Source organism: Dama dama, chromosome 3 (genome assembly GCF_033118175.1).
Source record: "Dama dama isolate Ldn47 chromosome 3, ASM3311817v1, whole genome shotgun sequence".
Classification (NCBI taxonomy): Eukaryota; Metazoa; Chordata; class Mammalia; order Artiodactyla; family Cervidae; genus Dama; species Dama dama.
In genome coordinates, this window is record NC_083683.1 from 46,486,705 (window position 1) to 46,499,712 (window position 13,008).

General features: G+C 55.4%; 1 protein-coding gene across 5 annotated transcripts in view; it reads left to right on the forward strand.

The window, feature by feature from the left end:
* FMNL3 (formin like 3) overlaps positions 1-13,008 on the forward strand; it is a 51,401-nt gene that overhangs the window by 34,677 nt on the left and 3,716 nt on the right. For 2 of the 5 annotated variants that reach the window (XM_061128314.1, XM_061128321.1), the window contains exons 5-21: positions 915-998; positions 3,741-3,893; positions 5,103-5,211; positions 5,396-5,472; positions 5,827-5,920; positions 6,972-7,046; positions 7,767-7,877; positions 8,171-8,320; positions 8,739-8,840; positions 9,751-10,030; positions 10,455-10,523; positions 10,613-10,737; positions 10,926-11,128; positions 11,908-12,142; positions 12,285-12,353; positions 12,464-12,544; positions 12,652-12,781. In XM_061128314.1, the coding sequence (XP_060984297.1) occupies positions 915-998; positions 3,741-3,893; positions 5,103-5,211; positions 5,396-5,472; positions 5,827-5,920; positions 6,972-7,046; positions 7,767-7,877; positions 8,171-8,320; positions 8,739-8,840; positions 9,751-10,030; positions 10,455-10,523; positions 10,613-10,737; positions 10,926-11,128; positions 11,908-12,142; positions 12,285-12,353; positions 12,464-12,544; positions 12,652-12,781 (2,147 nt within the window). The remainder of the gene's footprint in view (positions 1-914; positions 999-3,740; positions 3,894-5,102; positions 5,212-5,395; positions 5,473-5,826; positions 5,921-6,971; positions 7,047-7,766; positions 7,878-8,170; positions 8,321-8,738; positions 8,841-9,750; positions 10,031-10,454; positions 10,524-10,612; positions 10,738-10,925; positions 11,129-11,907; positions 12,143-12,284; positions 12,354-12,463; positions 12,545-12,651; positions 12,782-13,008) is intronic. The other 3 variants (XM_061128340.1, XM_061128350.1, XM_061128330.1) reach the window with 2 other exon arrangements.

The window sequence follows — 13,008 nt, forward strand, 5'->3', positions numbered from 1 at the left end:
GCTGCCAGATCTCTGCCGGGCCTGGCGCTTCGGCCCGGCCTCTCTCTGTAGCCTGGGTGTGGCCATCCGACATGGCGCTGGTGTCCCAGCTGTGGGGGAGAAGCGGCCTCGGGGGGCTGTTCTGTGCTGCTGGCCTGGAAAGACCCCCAGACTCTCAGAGTGAATAGGGCACAGGAGAGTCAGGGTTTCATCTGGAGAGTTTTCTTTCTCTCGGGGTCCTGTGTGTCTACAGGACAGGAGTGAACCTGTCCTGTAACAATCCTGGGAATTGCTCCTGACTTTCCTTCCAGGGATGTTTCGGTTCAAAAGACTTGAAGGCAGAAGGGTGGAAGTGCCCTGGTCTGTTGTCTGTCCTCCTGCCTCCCCGGTTCAGTCTCTTAGAGGTCAGAGCCATTCTGGAATTACTTGAATTCCTGACTGTTCCCCCATCCTTCTCCTATTCTGCCAGTCTCACCTGTGACTACACACAGAAATCCCACGTATCCCTCTGTTCACCGCTTCCCAAAATACCTTTCCTTGAACTTGGTGGAGAGCCCTTTGGCCTGGTATGCCTCTTTTCCAGAGCTCTCTTTGCCCTTCCCTGCCTGTCTTTTAACTGAGACTTCTGTTGAGTTGGGGTGCTCAGTTGTGTCCAACTCTTTGTGACCCCATGGACTGTAGCTCACGAGGCTCCTCTGTCCTGGGTATTTCCCAGGCAAGAATACTGGAGTGGCTTGTCATTTCCTTCTCTAGGGGATCTTCCTGACCCAGGGACCCAGGGATCCTGACCCAGGCTTTGATCTTCAGAATTCTCCCAGCCTGGTGCTGAGTTCCAGAGGATCCAAGAGGGAATATTGTTTCACAGAGGCACCTTTTGCTTCTCCCCCTCAACCTACTTTATTAGCGCTCTCCTCTGCTGTTTCCTTTATCTGCAGGTGGGTGCGGGAGTTTCTGAATGATGAAAACAAAGGCCTGGACGTGTTGGTGGATTACCTATCCTTTGCCCAGTGTTCTGTCATGTGAGTACCACCTGGGACCAGGGCGGGGGGGGGGACCAGTGAGGTAGGACACAGTCCCCTTCTGCTTTGACTGGAACTGGCAGAAGTGAAGGTGGAATGGGAACCCCAGGCAGCAGTGTGGGCATGGACAGGTGGCCACGGGGCTGTCTGAGGTCAGTGAAGAATGCCAGGTGATGAGTAGGAGGTGCATTTTGGGGAGCAGAAGGCAGGATGTGGAAGGGCAGCTCAGGATCCTAACCCAGAAGACCCAGACTCCATGCTGGGAGCTGCCCAAGGAGGTGTCCTGGCTTTTGGGAGAGAGGCCCCTGCAGGGTTCGTTTACTTTGGGAGAGCTAGATCTTTGCAAAGCCACTTTAGGTCTCCAGCTGTGAGAGGGTTTCTTCATGTCACCCCAGGAGCAGTGATCATGACCTTTGACAGACTGAAAATGAAGCCTTCAGGAGCCTTTTTCAAGCAGGCAGGGGTTTGGAGGCAGCTGGAAGTGAGTTAGCACAGAGGAAAAGGCAACGTGGGCTGGGGTGGGGAGTGGAAGGAACGAGGGCTTTCAAGGCAAAGCCCGGCGTGGGTCTCTTCGGTCCTTTACTATCTGCGTGACCTCTGGAAAGATTGCTGAGGTCCTCTTATGTAAGAGGGAATCCATGTTCCAGGGTTGCTGTAAGCATTGGATGATAATGTGTGTAAAGCAGTTTGTAGTATTTGGAACATAGTGGTAGCCACTTTTATTTGTTAATTGTTGTTATTTAAGGTGGTGTTCCCTATCATAATTACCTAAATATATGGAAAGAGGGTTATGTTGATCATTCACAGCATGACCAACACATGCAGACCTGTACCCAAGACTGACCAGAGCCCTCGGGTGACCGATCATCCCAGTTTACCCGTGACTTTCCCCACACGACTTTCCCCAGTGTTAGCGCTGAAAGTCCCTCATCCTGGGGAACTCCTCAGTCCAGGGACTCTCCCCAGTCATGACTTTCACTTTTCTTGCTGCTGTCCTTGCCCTGGGCCATTCTCCTTCCTCAGCAGGTTTTTACCCTCATCTCCTTAAGAGTTCGGGAAACTATTGCCTCTCCTGGGTTTGGCCTTAGTCATTTTTACCAGGTCATCCCATTAAAACCAAGAGTGACCGACTCCCCCTTCCCGTCCCTGCAGAAGTCAAGCCTCATCATCTTTCTATCCCTTAAAAAAAAAAAAAAAAAAAAAACTCACTCTTTTTATAGAAAGAAATGAAAAATATTTGCTGAAGCGATTTAAAAAAAAAATTCAGAGCTTTTATAGTAAAAGATGTAGATCATTTTTCCAAATAAGCCTATCTTGTTTGGAAAGCAAACAAATTCCAGCTGCTTGAAACCAAAATACCCTGGAACCTCAGTATTGTAGTGTCCATGGCAGTACCTTTGACTGTTTTTAAGAGGAAGACTCAGGGCAGGTAGAGGGTAGGTAAGAGTAAGTGTTTTGGGAAGGGTTGAGAGGAAAAGAGTGAAGCCAAATAGAGTTTGAGCAAAGGCACTTATTTGTACACTGAACGTTCCAGATTGGGGCTGGAGTGGAGAATACTATTATCGATGGAGGGAGGGTACTGGCAAGTGATTTCCCTGTCCTGGAGACTCCTCCGAGTTCTTGAAAGCCCCATCAAACATCTGACTGTCAGGATCCTGAAGTCTGTTCCTACTTTCTTGGAAACATTCAGGCATCTGCAGATACTGCTTCCTATTTCAGAAAGCCTTGGCCTCTGTGACTTTGACCCTGGCGCTGTGCATATTTAAGGAGCCTGTTGGAAATGCTCGTTCCGTCCTGGGTGACCCACTTCAGGGAAGAGGGCAGGAAAGGGGAGTGGGGCTTGTTTCTCAGAGGCGGAGATCCGATGAGGGGACCTGCAAGGGAGAAGGCCCTATGGGTTCATCATCTTATGCTGTCCTCTTTGCTCTGGCCACACTCCCAAACTGCTGATGGTGGAAGACAGCTGGTCTGAGAAGCAGAAAGTGACAAAGTAGCCGTCCCAACTCCTGTAGGGATTAAGGACCCCAGTTCACACCTCTGCCCTCCTTCAAGGGAAGCTGCAGCGAGAGGAGCCTCTGAGCCAGGAAAACCTAGAAACCTCAAGTAGAACCATGGAGAACCCAGCCATCAAAACTCAGTGCTGGGATGGGACTGGAGTTCTTCCTGAACATAGAGACCTGTCCCACTCTGGCTTCACCACGACCCCCATCCCCTTCCACTCAGATCTGCCCTCATGAACCTAATCCAGAACCACCCAGGCCCCCTCAGGGCATTGAGAGGCCTCTCCGGCAGCTGCTGTTGGCTGCCTAGTAGTACCTGCAGTTGCCCATTTCCCCACTGCTGCTCTTCGGGCCGACTCAAGGGGACCCATGGCTTCTCTGAAATGTCCTGTCTATGGCTGGGGGTGCAGAAAGACTACCAGCCCCCCGAGTCCCTTCAGGCCCATGGGAGGTGACTCCTGGAGTTGCTTGGCCAGTGGGGAGCAGCAGCTGGCCTCTCAGTATCCCCATCTCCTCAGATGCCCCTCCTGGGCATGGTCCATGCCGCCTCTGCCCTGCTCAGCACACCTGTGCCAGTGGCTCTCCTGGCCAGGGCTGGGTCTCTGCTGGCCGGTTCCGCTTTTTCTTCTGGCTGCCCTTGCTTCTCGTGGCCCTCAAGGTCTAACGGGCGGGGGTGGGCCCGCCAGGGGCTTGGCACTGAATTTCTCCTGTGTGCGGGCATGTGTGTCCTTTCCTGCTCCAGGTTTGACTTTGAGGCTCTGGAGAGTGGTGACGATGGTGCGTTTGACAAGCTCCGGTCCTGGAGCAGGTCTATCGAGGACCTGCAGCCACCCAGCGCCCTGTCCGCCCCCTTCACCAACAGCCTCGCTCGCTCTGCGCGCCAGTCTGTGCTCCGGTATGTGTGCTCTCGCTCTGCCCGCCTGCCTCCCACCCTCGCCCCCATCCATCCAGGTCCTGGGTAACAGCGGTGAGTGCTCACGCTCCTCCCTTCACTCTTGCTTCCAGGCTCAGCTCTCTTGCCCTCTGCCTGCCAGTCTGTCTCTGGTCTGTCCTCTCTGTCCCTTGACTCTGCCCAGCGATCTGTCCTGGGTAAGTACATCCCCCTCGGCTGTGCCCACCCCCTCTGGGGTTCCAGCCCTCCCCTCTCATCTCCCCCTCTCTGGGGGCCCCTCCATTCCTCACTCTCACTCTGCCATTCCTCCAGGCCCCTGGGCAGGGCTTGTCCTCATCCAGCTCCTTGGTCTTCACCGGCTGGTCCAGCACCTGCCTTCATGTCTGTTTCCCTCTGCTCTGTACTCAGCTCCATCAGCTGCCCGGAGACCAGCCCCCACCAGCCTGCTGCTGCTCACCTTTCCCTCCCTCCTTCCTTTAGGCCTTTTTTCCTCCAAGGCTGCAGCGTGTGCGTTGGTCTGCAGTAGCTGAAGAGCTGTCCTGCCCAGAGGCAGGTGGATGGACTGGATGATTTCTCAGAGCCCCTTCACAGAGGGAGGCTTTCCTTTGGGCCCTGTGGCCCCTTCCATGATCTCTCTCAGCCATGCTTTTCTCCTTGTCTCCTTTGGGTCTTGCCCCTGACACTGCTCATCATTCTAGTCATGCATGACCAGATACCATTTGTGTTTCCTTTTTTTTCCATGAAACATCACTGGGGGCAAAGTCAGAGGTAGTCCCGGCCCTCTTGTAGCCTCTGGGGTCTGCTCTGTCTTTTCTAGGGCCTAGAAGTGGGGTGGGAGCCAAGATGCTCCTGCCCCAGGGGACGTGTAGAAGATGCAGTGACTGGGAGGAGGGGGAAGGAGGGCTCCGATGGATGTCTCCTGGACCCATCCTGAGATCTAGGAAGGCCTGCACACCTCCTATTGTGTTTGGAGGAGCTCTGAGCTTAGGATGGTTTGGGCACTGGTTTTAAGGCTGGGGTCCTGGAGATTTACTGACAAAGACCTGCTCCAGGGAGGTGAAAACAGTGGAGCACCCTGCCCCCTGCACCTTCTCTCGGGGATATTGGTGCAAGGTCCTCCATCCCCCTTTCCTCCTGCTGCTGAGGGGCAGCCTGCTGTCTGAATGATGCTGCATGCCCTTGACCCTTCACCAGAATCCCTCTCTCCTCCAGGTACAGCACTCTCCCTGGGCGCAGGGCCCTGAAGAACTCCCGCCTGGTAAGCCAGAAGGATGACGTCCACGTGTGTATCCTCTGTCTCAGAGCTATCATGAACTACCAGGTAAGGTGACAGCACTGGCCGTGGGTGCTCTGCCCCTTCCGCCTGGTCTCCCAACTAGGAGAGCTAGGAACGCACCAGCTTGTAAAGGATGAGTTTGCGGGTGGGCCCACAGTCAGGGAGCTCCAGCTGGGGTCTGCCTTCCCCCCATCACTGTCTCCCCTCCTGTCCTTTCTCCTTGCTGCAGTATGGATTCAACCTGGTCATGTCCCACCCTCACGCTGTCAATGAGATTGCGCTCAGTCTCAACAACAAGAATCCAAGGTGAGTTCCCTTCCTCTCCTTTCCTCCCCTCTCTGCCCAGGGCTCTGGAGATCTGGGCTCCACCTGTCCCCGTCCGGAAGTCCCGCCTGGTCTCGGGTCCTGTGGCCTAGGGCAGTGCCTCAATTCGGCCCCCTCCCCTCTGCTGGAGGAGGAGTGTTCTGCTTCCCTCAGGTGTACACAGCTTAGGGAGGGGAGCCAGCTTGCCTCCCCTGCCTTCTCTCCCAAGCCCACACCTTCTCCTTCACCACGGAGGCTGTCTTTGTTCTCTCGAAAGGACTCACACAGGTGTGAAAGTGAACTGTGTCATGGCCAGGGCAGGGGCGAGGGTATTCATTTTTATTCTCCACCCCTTAGGACCAAAGCCCTTGTCTTAGAGCTTCTGGCAGCTGTGTGTTTGGTACGAGGAGGTCATGAAATCATTCTCGCTGCCTTTGACAATTTCAAAGAGGTCAGTGTCCTACATTCATGTGTGTGTGTGTGCGTGTGTGTGTTTGGTGGGGAAGATATGGGAGCCGGCTAAGTAAGCACCGTTTCCTGTGATCTCACACATCCTGGGGATTTTAACAGCCCAGTGCTTTTAGCTAGGTGGTCTGCCCCCTGCTTTTTTAAACCCAAACCCAAACTTCAGTCTTACTAGATCTTATGTTGGGAATGCTCCTGATTGGCCAGCAAAGGATGCCCTCATTGAGGGCTACAGTCCTGTAGTCCTAACCCACTGTGCAGAATACCTGAAGATCCTGGTAAATGGTTGGACCCCTGGGAAGCCTGGTGATCTGTGCTTTAACAGGCACCCTGGGTGGTTCAGAGGCGGTGAACACACTGGTCGTACCCAAGGCAGTTATACTTGTTGTGGGAGGAGAAGCACGGGTTCTCCTGGGTTGCTGGCTGTTGTTGGTGAAGAGAAAAGGAGCTCCTGCTTGGAATTCCCCAGCCCCGGGGCCTGGCTCTGAAACTCCCATCTGCTTGAACATAGGATTCCTCGACATCCAGCCGTAGCTGCTGGTCCCACCCCTTCCTCCTCTTTGGACCTCTTCCCTAGCATCCATTGTTCAAGCCAGGAAGTGGCTCTTCCTCCTTGAAGCCAGAAGCTCGGCTGAGTCTCTGGACCCCTCTCAGATCTGGGGCTTTCCTGCGCCCCATCCTCTCTCCTGCATCCCTGCTAGGACCTCAGTGTCCTGCCTCAGCCTTGGCCTCCACCCCACTCCTTTCTTCAATAACTCAGCACCCCCAGGCCCCTTTGTTTCTTCTTGGCCTACCCCTAGAGGCACCTAGAGCCCAGACTAAGGTCACACCTTTACTGAGCCCCTTCTGAGGCCCAGAGCAGATGTCAGGTCCCAGGCTTGCTTATGTCATGTCCCAAGTGGCCAGTTACATAAAGAGTTGTGGTTACACTTGGTCAGAACCAAGTCCCTTTGACAAATGTTCCTAGGAACCAGGGCTCGGGGATGCTAGGGTTCTGCAGGGGACAGATCCTGTCACTGAGAAGTCTGTTTGTTCAGGTGTGCAAGGAGCTGCACCGCTTTGAGAAGCTGATGGAATATTTCCGAAATGAGGACAGCAACATTGACTTCATGGTGAGGAGCTGGGCTGGGTCAGGTGCTTGCCCAGCAGGGCCACCTACTCCTTGAGAACTGGGCCAGGCCGACAGTGCGCTTTGGTGTTCTGTGTGGAACCGCAAGTGGTTCTCTACTCAGTAACTGCTCCTTGTCCACTCACCCCAGAGGAAACTCCAGGACAAGGTCATTTTTCTGTCTTGGGTCTGGTTCCTTTACCCCTTTCTGTGGCCTTACCGTCCCTGATTTGGATCCTTCCTGAGCTGCTTTCCTTTCCCCCAGCTTTTCCTCTGGCTTCACTTCTCTTCAGTCGAAGGTGTTCAGCTAGTAGGGTGGTCTCAAGAAATATCTGCTGAGGGACTTCCCTGGTGATCCAGTGGTTAAGATTCTGCACTTCCACTGCAGGGGGCACAGGTTCGATCAGGGAACTAAGATCCCATATGCCAGGTGATGTGGCCAAAAAATAAAAACAGAAGTAAGTTAAAAAAAAAAAAACCTACTGATGTGCAAAGGATATCAGAGCACGAATCTTCATTTATACCCATTTCTCATATAGTTTACTTGTCTTCATACACTGAATATTGTTGGACTTAAGTTAAAATACTCTTATTGCTCTTGTTCCCCAAAGACTTACCTATTTACTCACTCCTTTTGATTATCCCCCTGATGATCCTGGTTCTGCCAGCCACCTATCGTCTCTGTCTCAGCTGTCTCTGACCTTCTGGGCTGCTCCTCCCCCAGGTGGCCTGCATGCAGTTTATCAACATCGTGGTGCACTCGGTGGAAGACATGAACTTCCGGGTCCATCTGCAGTATGAGTTCACCAAGCTGGGGCTGGAGGAGTTCCTGCAGGTGCGGTGGACTGGAGTCCTCACAGTGGGAGGTGCTCTGGGACAGAGGACCAGCTTAGCTGTATCACAGTGGGTGTTTCTTTTCTAAGAGCCTAGTCATGGATGCTCCTGGCACCTCACCTGTCTTCTGTGGCCTGGGATTCAGGCCTTCCTGCAGAGGGCTCAGTCAGTCAGCTCCAGGGCCAAGAATCGGACACTGCTGCAGGAGGAGCTCTCCGGATCCTAGCTCCGGGAAGGGGTTGTGGAGGGGATGAGGAGGCTCCCCCCACTACTACTGTGTCTGCTCTTCCCCAGAAGTCACGGCATACAGAGAGCGAGAAGCTGCAGGTGCAGATCCAGGCGTACCTGGACAACGTGTTCGACGTAGGGGGTTTGTTGGAGGATGCCGAGACCAAGAATGTGGCCCTGGAGAAGGTGGAAGAACTGGAGGAGCATGTGTCCCATGTACGTGGTCCTCTGTTGCTGCCAGGACCACTGTTGAGGGTGGGGAGGGAATGAGGACATCTGAGTCCCAGGAACCCGAGCCGACCTACGTACCTCCCAACTGAGCCCCCCGGAAACCTCAGAACCCAGCAGGGCTCTCCAGCACATGATTTGGCTGAGGTACTGAGCCATCTGCAGGGGAGTGAACACACCACTAGTGACCTCTGGACTGGATGTGAGGTGGCCTTGGGCTCCAGAGAGTTAGATGTAGCCATTTGCCTAGTACTGTTTCCCGCGGCCTCAGATCCCAGGCCCGCAAGAGTCCATAGGGAAGCCACTGGACCAAGCTGCCTTTGGAGCCCTGGGTGGAGGGGTCGGGCCCGGGTCGGTCACTCGGGCTTAGATTCCACCGAGTGGACCTGCCCTTCTCATCCTGCAGCTCACAGAGAAGCTTCTGGACCTAGAGAATGAAAACATGATGCGTGTGGCGGAGCTAGAGAAGCAACTGCTGCAGCGGGAGAAGGAACTTGAGAGCATCAAGGTACCAGGTTACCTGGGAAAGGGGCCTCTGGGTGCTGGGGCCAGGGGATCTTGCTTTCCATCTCTGAATCATGTCAAGTCCTCAAGAATCCAGATCTTGATTCACCTTGGAGCACTCCACTGAGGGTGGGCTGATGATTTCACCCCAGGATCTAGCTGGAGAGGGAAGCTGGAGCCACAGCGGGCCAGATGCACACACAGAAGGATAGAGACACCTCTGGAGTCCCCGCCTCCTCCTCCAGCCTTGCTTCTCCCTCGCCTGCACCTCCACATGCTTCCCCAGCCCAGCTCCTTGGGGCTATTTGTTAGGGTTTCCGCCAGGTATCCCATACTGGAGGGCAAGGCCTCCTCATATTTCAGTGTCTTCTCTGTCCCTCATTGAACTTTTGTAGTTGCAAAATCATGCCCCAACCTACCTCTTCTCCCACAAGAATACAGTTATGCCAGCTCTGCTGAGCCCAGCACATATCCACCAAGCCCCTGCTAAGAGTCTGAAGTGCCCTGTCAGGAGTATGGAGGACACAGAGGTGGCTAAGGCAGGGCCTCGTCCGTAGGGGGCTTCCAGTTGAGCAGTTGTACAAACCAGATGGAACGAGAGCAGGCCTGAGGCACCAAGGGCTGAGAGCAGCCGTAGCAGGCTGCTGGTGGGTCAAGGAGCATCTCCCAAGGCAGCCTTCTACCCAGGTCTTGAGGGACCAGTGAAATTGGGCTGGAGCACTGCAGGGTGCCAGCCAGATGGTCAACTCTTCCACTTACCTCTTGTTAACGTTGCATCCCAGCTTCCCCCAGTCCCCACTGGGGTTTCTGCTGCTCTTTGCCTCTGAGCACCCTCCTGGAGACCCCTGTGTAGGAAACCTCACTCCCAGAGGCCTTCAGGTGCTCTTTTCCTAATAGTACTCTCTGCCCAATAGGAGACTTATGAGAACACGAGCCACCAGGTACACACCCTGCGGCGGCTCATTAAAGAGAAAGAGGAGGCCTTCCAGCGCCGATGCCACTTGGAGCCCAGTGCCCGGGGCCTGGAGTCTGTGGGCAGCGAGGCTCTGGCCCGAGTGGGCTCTGCAGAGCTGAATGAGGGCGTGCCCCACTCCGACCTGGACCTCCTTGCTCTGGCCCCACCCCCTGAGGAGGCCCTACCTCTGCCTCCACCGCCAGCTCCTCCCTTGCCCCCGCCTCCTCCCCCATTACCAGGTAAGCAGGACCCTTACCTGGTAAAAGGTAAGAGGTGCAGCCTTATTGTGGGGCCACAGGGGATGTGCTGGAAGGATGTAAAGTCAGATGGGAGGGGCTGAGGGAGGGAGCATCTGAGGGATGCTCAGGTTACTAGGGAAGGGATTCTAAGAGCAGGTGTGGATCTGTTTTAAGGAGCATAAGGATGCTGCTTCTGATTCCTCTGAAGACATTCAAGGAGAGGGCTTAGCCTAAAGCAGGAAAGAGTGGGTCAGAGACCAGCACCACCACCCCCGGGACCCCTGGGAGTCAGAGTTAGAACCCCTGGGAGCTGCTTGGGCAGGGAGTTCATGCAGCCTGCTCCCCTGAAAGTCTTTAGGGATAGGTAGACGAGCAGAGGGGTCTCTTGGCCCTTGAGTCACTGTGCCATTTCTTCTTCCCCCAGACAAGTGTCCCCCGGCCCCACCTCTCCCTGGCGCTGCCCCCTCTGTGGTGTTGACAGTAGGCCTGTCAGGTGAGTGTCCCCAGGGCTCTGGGCAGAGCTAGTGGGACTGAGGGAATGTGTCCTTGGCTCCTGTCTCACTGATCCTCCTTTTAAATTAGCCATTCGCATTAAGAAACCTATCAAGACCAAGTTCCGGCTGCCCGTCTTCAACTGGACAGCCCTAAAACCCAACCAGATCAGTGGCACTGTCTTCAGCGAACTTGATGATGAGAAGATCTTGGAGGTAGCAGGGCCCAGGGCCCTGAGGGATGGGACTGGGGGCTAGGAACTAGGTTGTCCTTCAGGCTAGATCTCCTGGCCTTGGAGGGGCCCCCGTACTCAGCCCTTGGGGTACCAGAGCTGGTGTGCTGCCAGGGGCCCTCCTCCTGTAGGGAGAGACCACAGCACTTTCCCTCTCATGACTTCTGCCAGGACCTGGACCTGGACAAGTTTGAAGAACTGTTCAAGACAAAAGCCCAGGGCCCTGCCCTCGATCTCATCTGCTCCAAGAACAAGACAGCACAAAAGGCTGCCAGCAAGGTGACCCTGTTGGAAGCCAATCGTGCCAAGAACCTGGCCATCACCCTACGCAAGGCTGGTCGCTCAGCTGAGGAGATCTGCAGGGCCATCCACACGTGAGGCTCCCACTGAACTTTCCCTGGCCCCCATCTGTTGGTAACCCACTTAGGATCTCCACCTGGGACCCCAGCCTTCTCTGGATTCCAGGGTATCGACAGAGCTCCCTCAGTCATTCAGTGGCATAGCCAGAACTGACTGCATCTGTGCTATGTGCCAAACACTTTGTGAGATGCAGGGGAGTCAGTCCAGACCTTCCCTCAGGGAGCTCCCAGTCTAGTGGGAACAGTCCAGTAACACTGGGTGGTAACCACCAAGATGATGGAGGTACAGGAGGCTTTAGAACAGCGAGGGCCAGGTAGCTGAGCTTGGTGATCAGGGAAGGCTTCCTAGAGGAGGCGATGTCTCACTTGCGACCTGAAGGATGTGTATGTATGTGAAGTGCAGACTGGGGCCTAGAGGGAGAGGCATGGTGCCCTAGATACTGAAAATTGACTCTGGCTTTAGTGTAAAGAGGGGAGCCAAAGAGACTGAGTAGACAGGCGAACAGAAGTCTTGCAGGCTGGGCCTCCTAAGCCACATCTGGGAGTTAAAACTTAGCTGCAGAGGGAAGACACTGAAGAGGTCTTAAACAAGAATGGACTGTGCCCTGAGGACTTTTGCTGGTGCTGAGTAACATCAGTACTGGAGTTACTGAAGGTGAGGCCGTGAGTCCTCTGCCTCTGGCTGTGTGCTGCTCCAGACCCCGCCCTCCATCCTTGCAGGAAGTGGATCATGAAGGGATGACAGATACTGTGGGCAAAGGCAAGAACCGAGGTGGTTCCTCCCTCCTACACAGGTTCGACCTCCAGACACTGCCCGTCGACTTTGTGGAGTGCCTGATGCGCTTCCTGCCCACGGAGGCGGAGGTGAAGCTGCTGCGGCAGTATGAGCGGGAACGGCAGCCGCTGGAGGAGCTGACAGCAGAGGACCGCTTCATGCTGCTCTTCAGCAAGGTGGAGCGGCTGACCCAGCGGATGGCCGGCATGGCCTTCCTGGGCAACTTCCAGGACAACCTGCAGATGCTCACGCCGGTACGGCTCTCCCCTGAATCCTGGTGGTCCACGGTGTGCCCCGCCCCCACTCCTGACCTGCTGGCCCCCTTCCCTGCTGGCCCTGCTCTGACGCCATCCCGCCCTGGTGTGGGGCTACTTAGTTCTTCCTCTTGCCTTCCAGCAACTCAACGCTATCATTGCCGCCTCTGCCTCTGTCAAGTCCTCCCAGAAGCTGAAGCAGATGTTGGAGGTGGGCGAGGTTGTGGACGTGGGTGCGGGTGGTCCCCAGGTCCTGGGTGGGGCTGGAGCTGTGCAGAGAGGAGGGCCTGCCCTGAGTTCCTCTGGTGCACCTCTGGACAGATCATACTTGCGCTGGGGAACTACATGAACAGCAGCAAGCGGGGAGCTGTGTATGGCTTCAAGCTCCAGAGCCTGGATCTGGTAAGAGGGCAGGGGCGACAAGGAGCCAGGGAGCTTGAGGGGTGGCAGCTGTGGAGCCCAGGTGTTCAGACCTGTTGCGTTGTTGCCCTTTGCCCCCCCTCGATCAGCTGCTGGACACCAAGTCCACCGACAGGAAGATGACCCTGCTTCATTTCATCGCCCTGACGGTGAAGGAGAAGTACCCAGACCTGGCTAACTTTTGGCATGAGCTGCACTTTGTAGAGAAAGCCGCTGCAGGTGAGAGCCTGGCCTGGCGAGCCTGCCCTTAGGTCCAGCCCAGGACAATCCCCGGAAGCTATGAGGAGAAGAACGCTTGGGTGCCTTTCTTTCTGGCTTTGCTTTTTTTCTGACACTTCAAAGCTTTCCGCTGGGGCCATGGGCAGGGGCCACCCCAGAGAGAGCCTTCCTACAGGCCCCTCGCCCCACCCGGCCCTGCCCACCCGGGTGCTGTGGGAGCTGGTAGA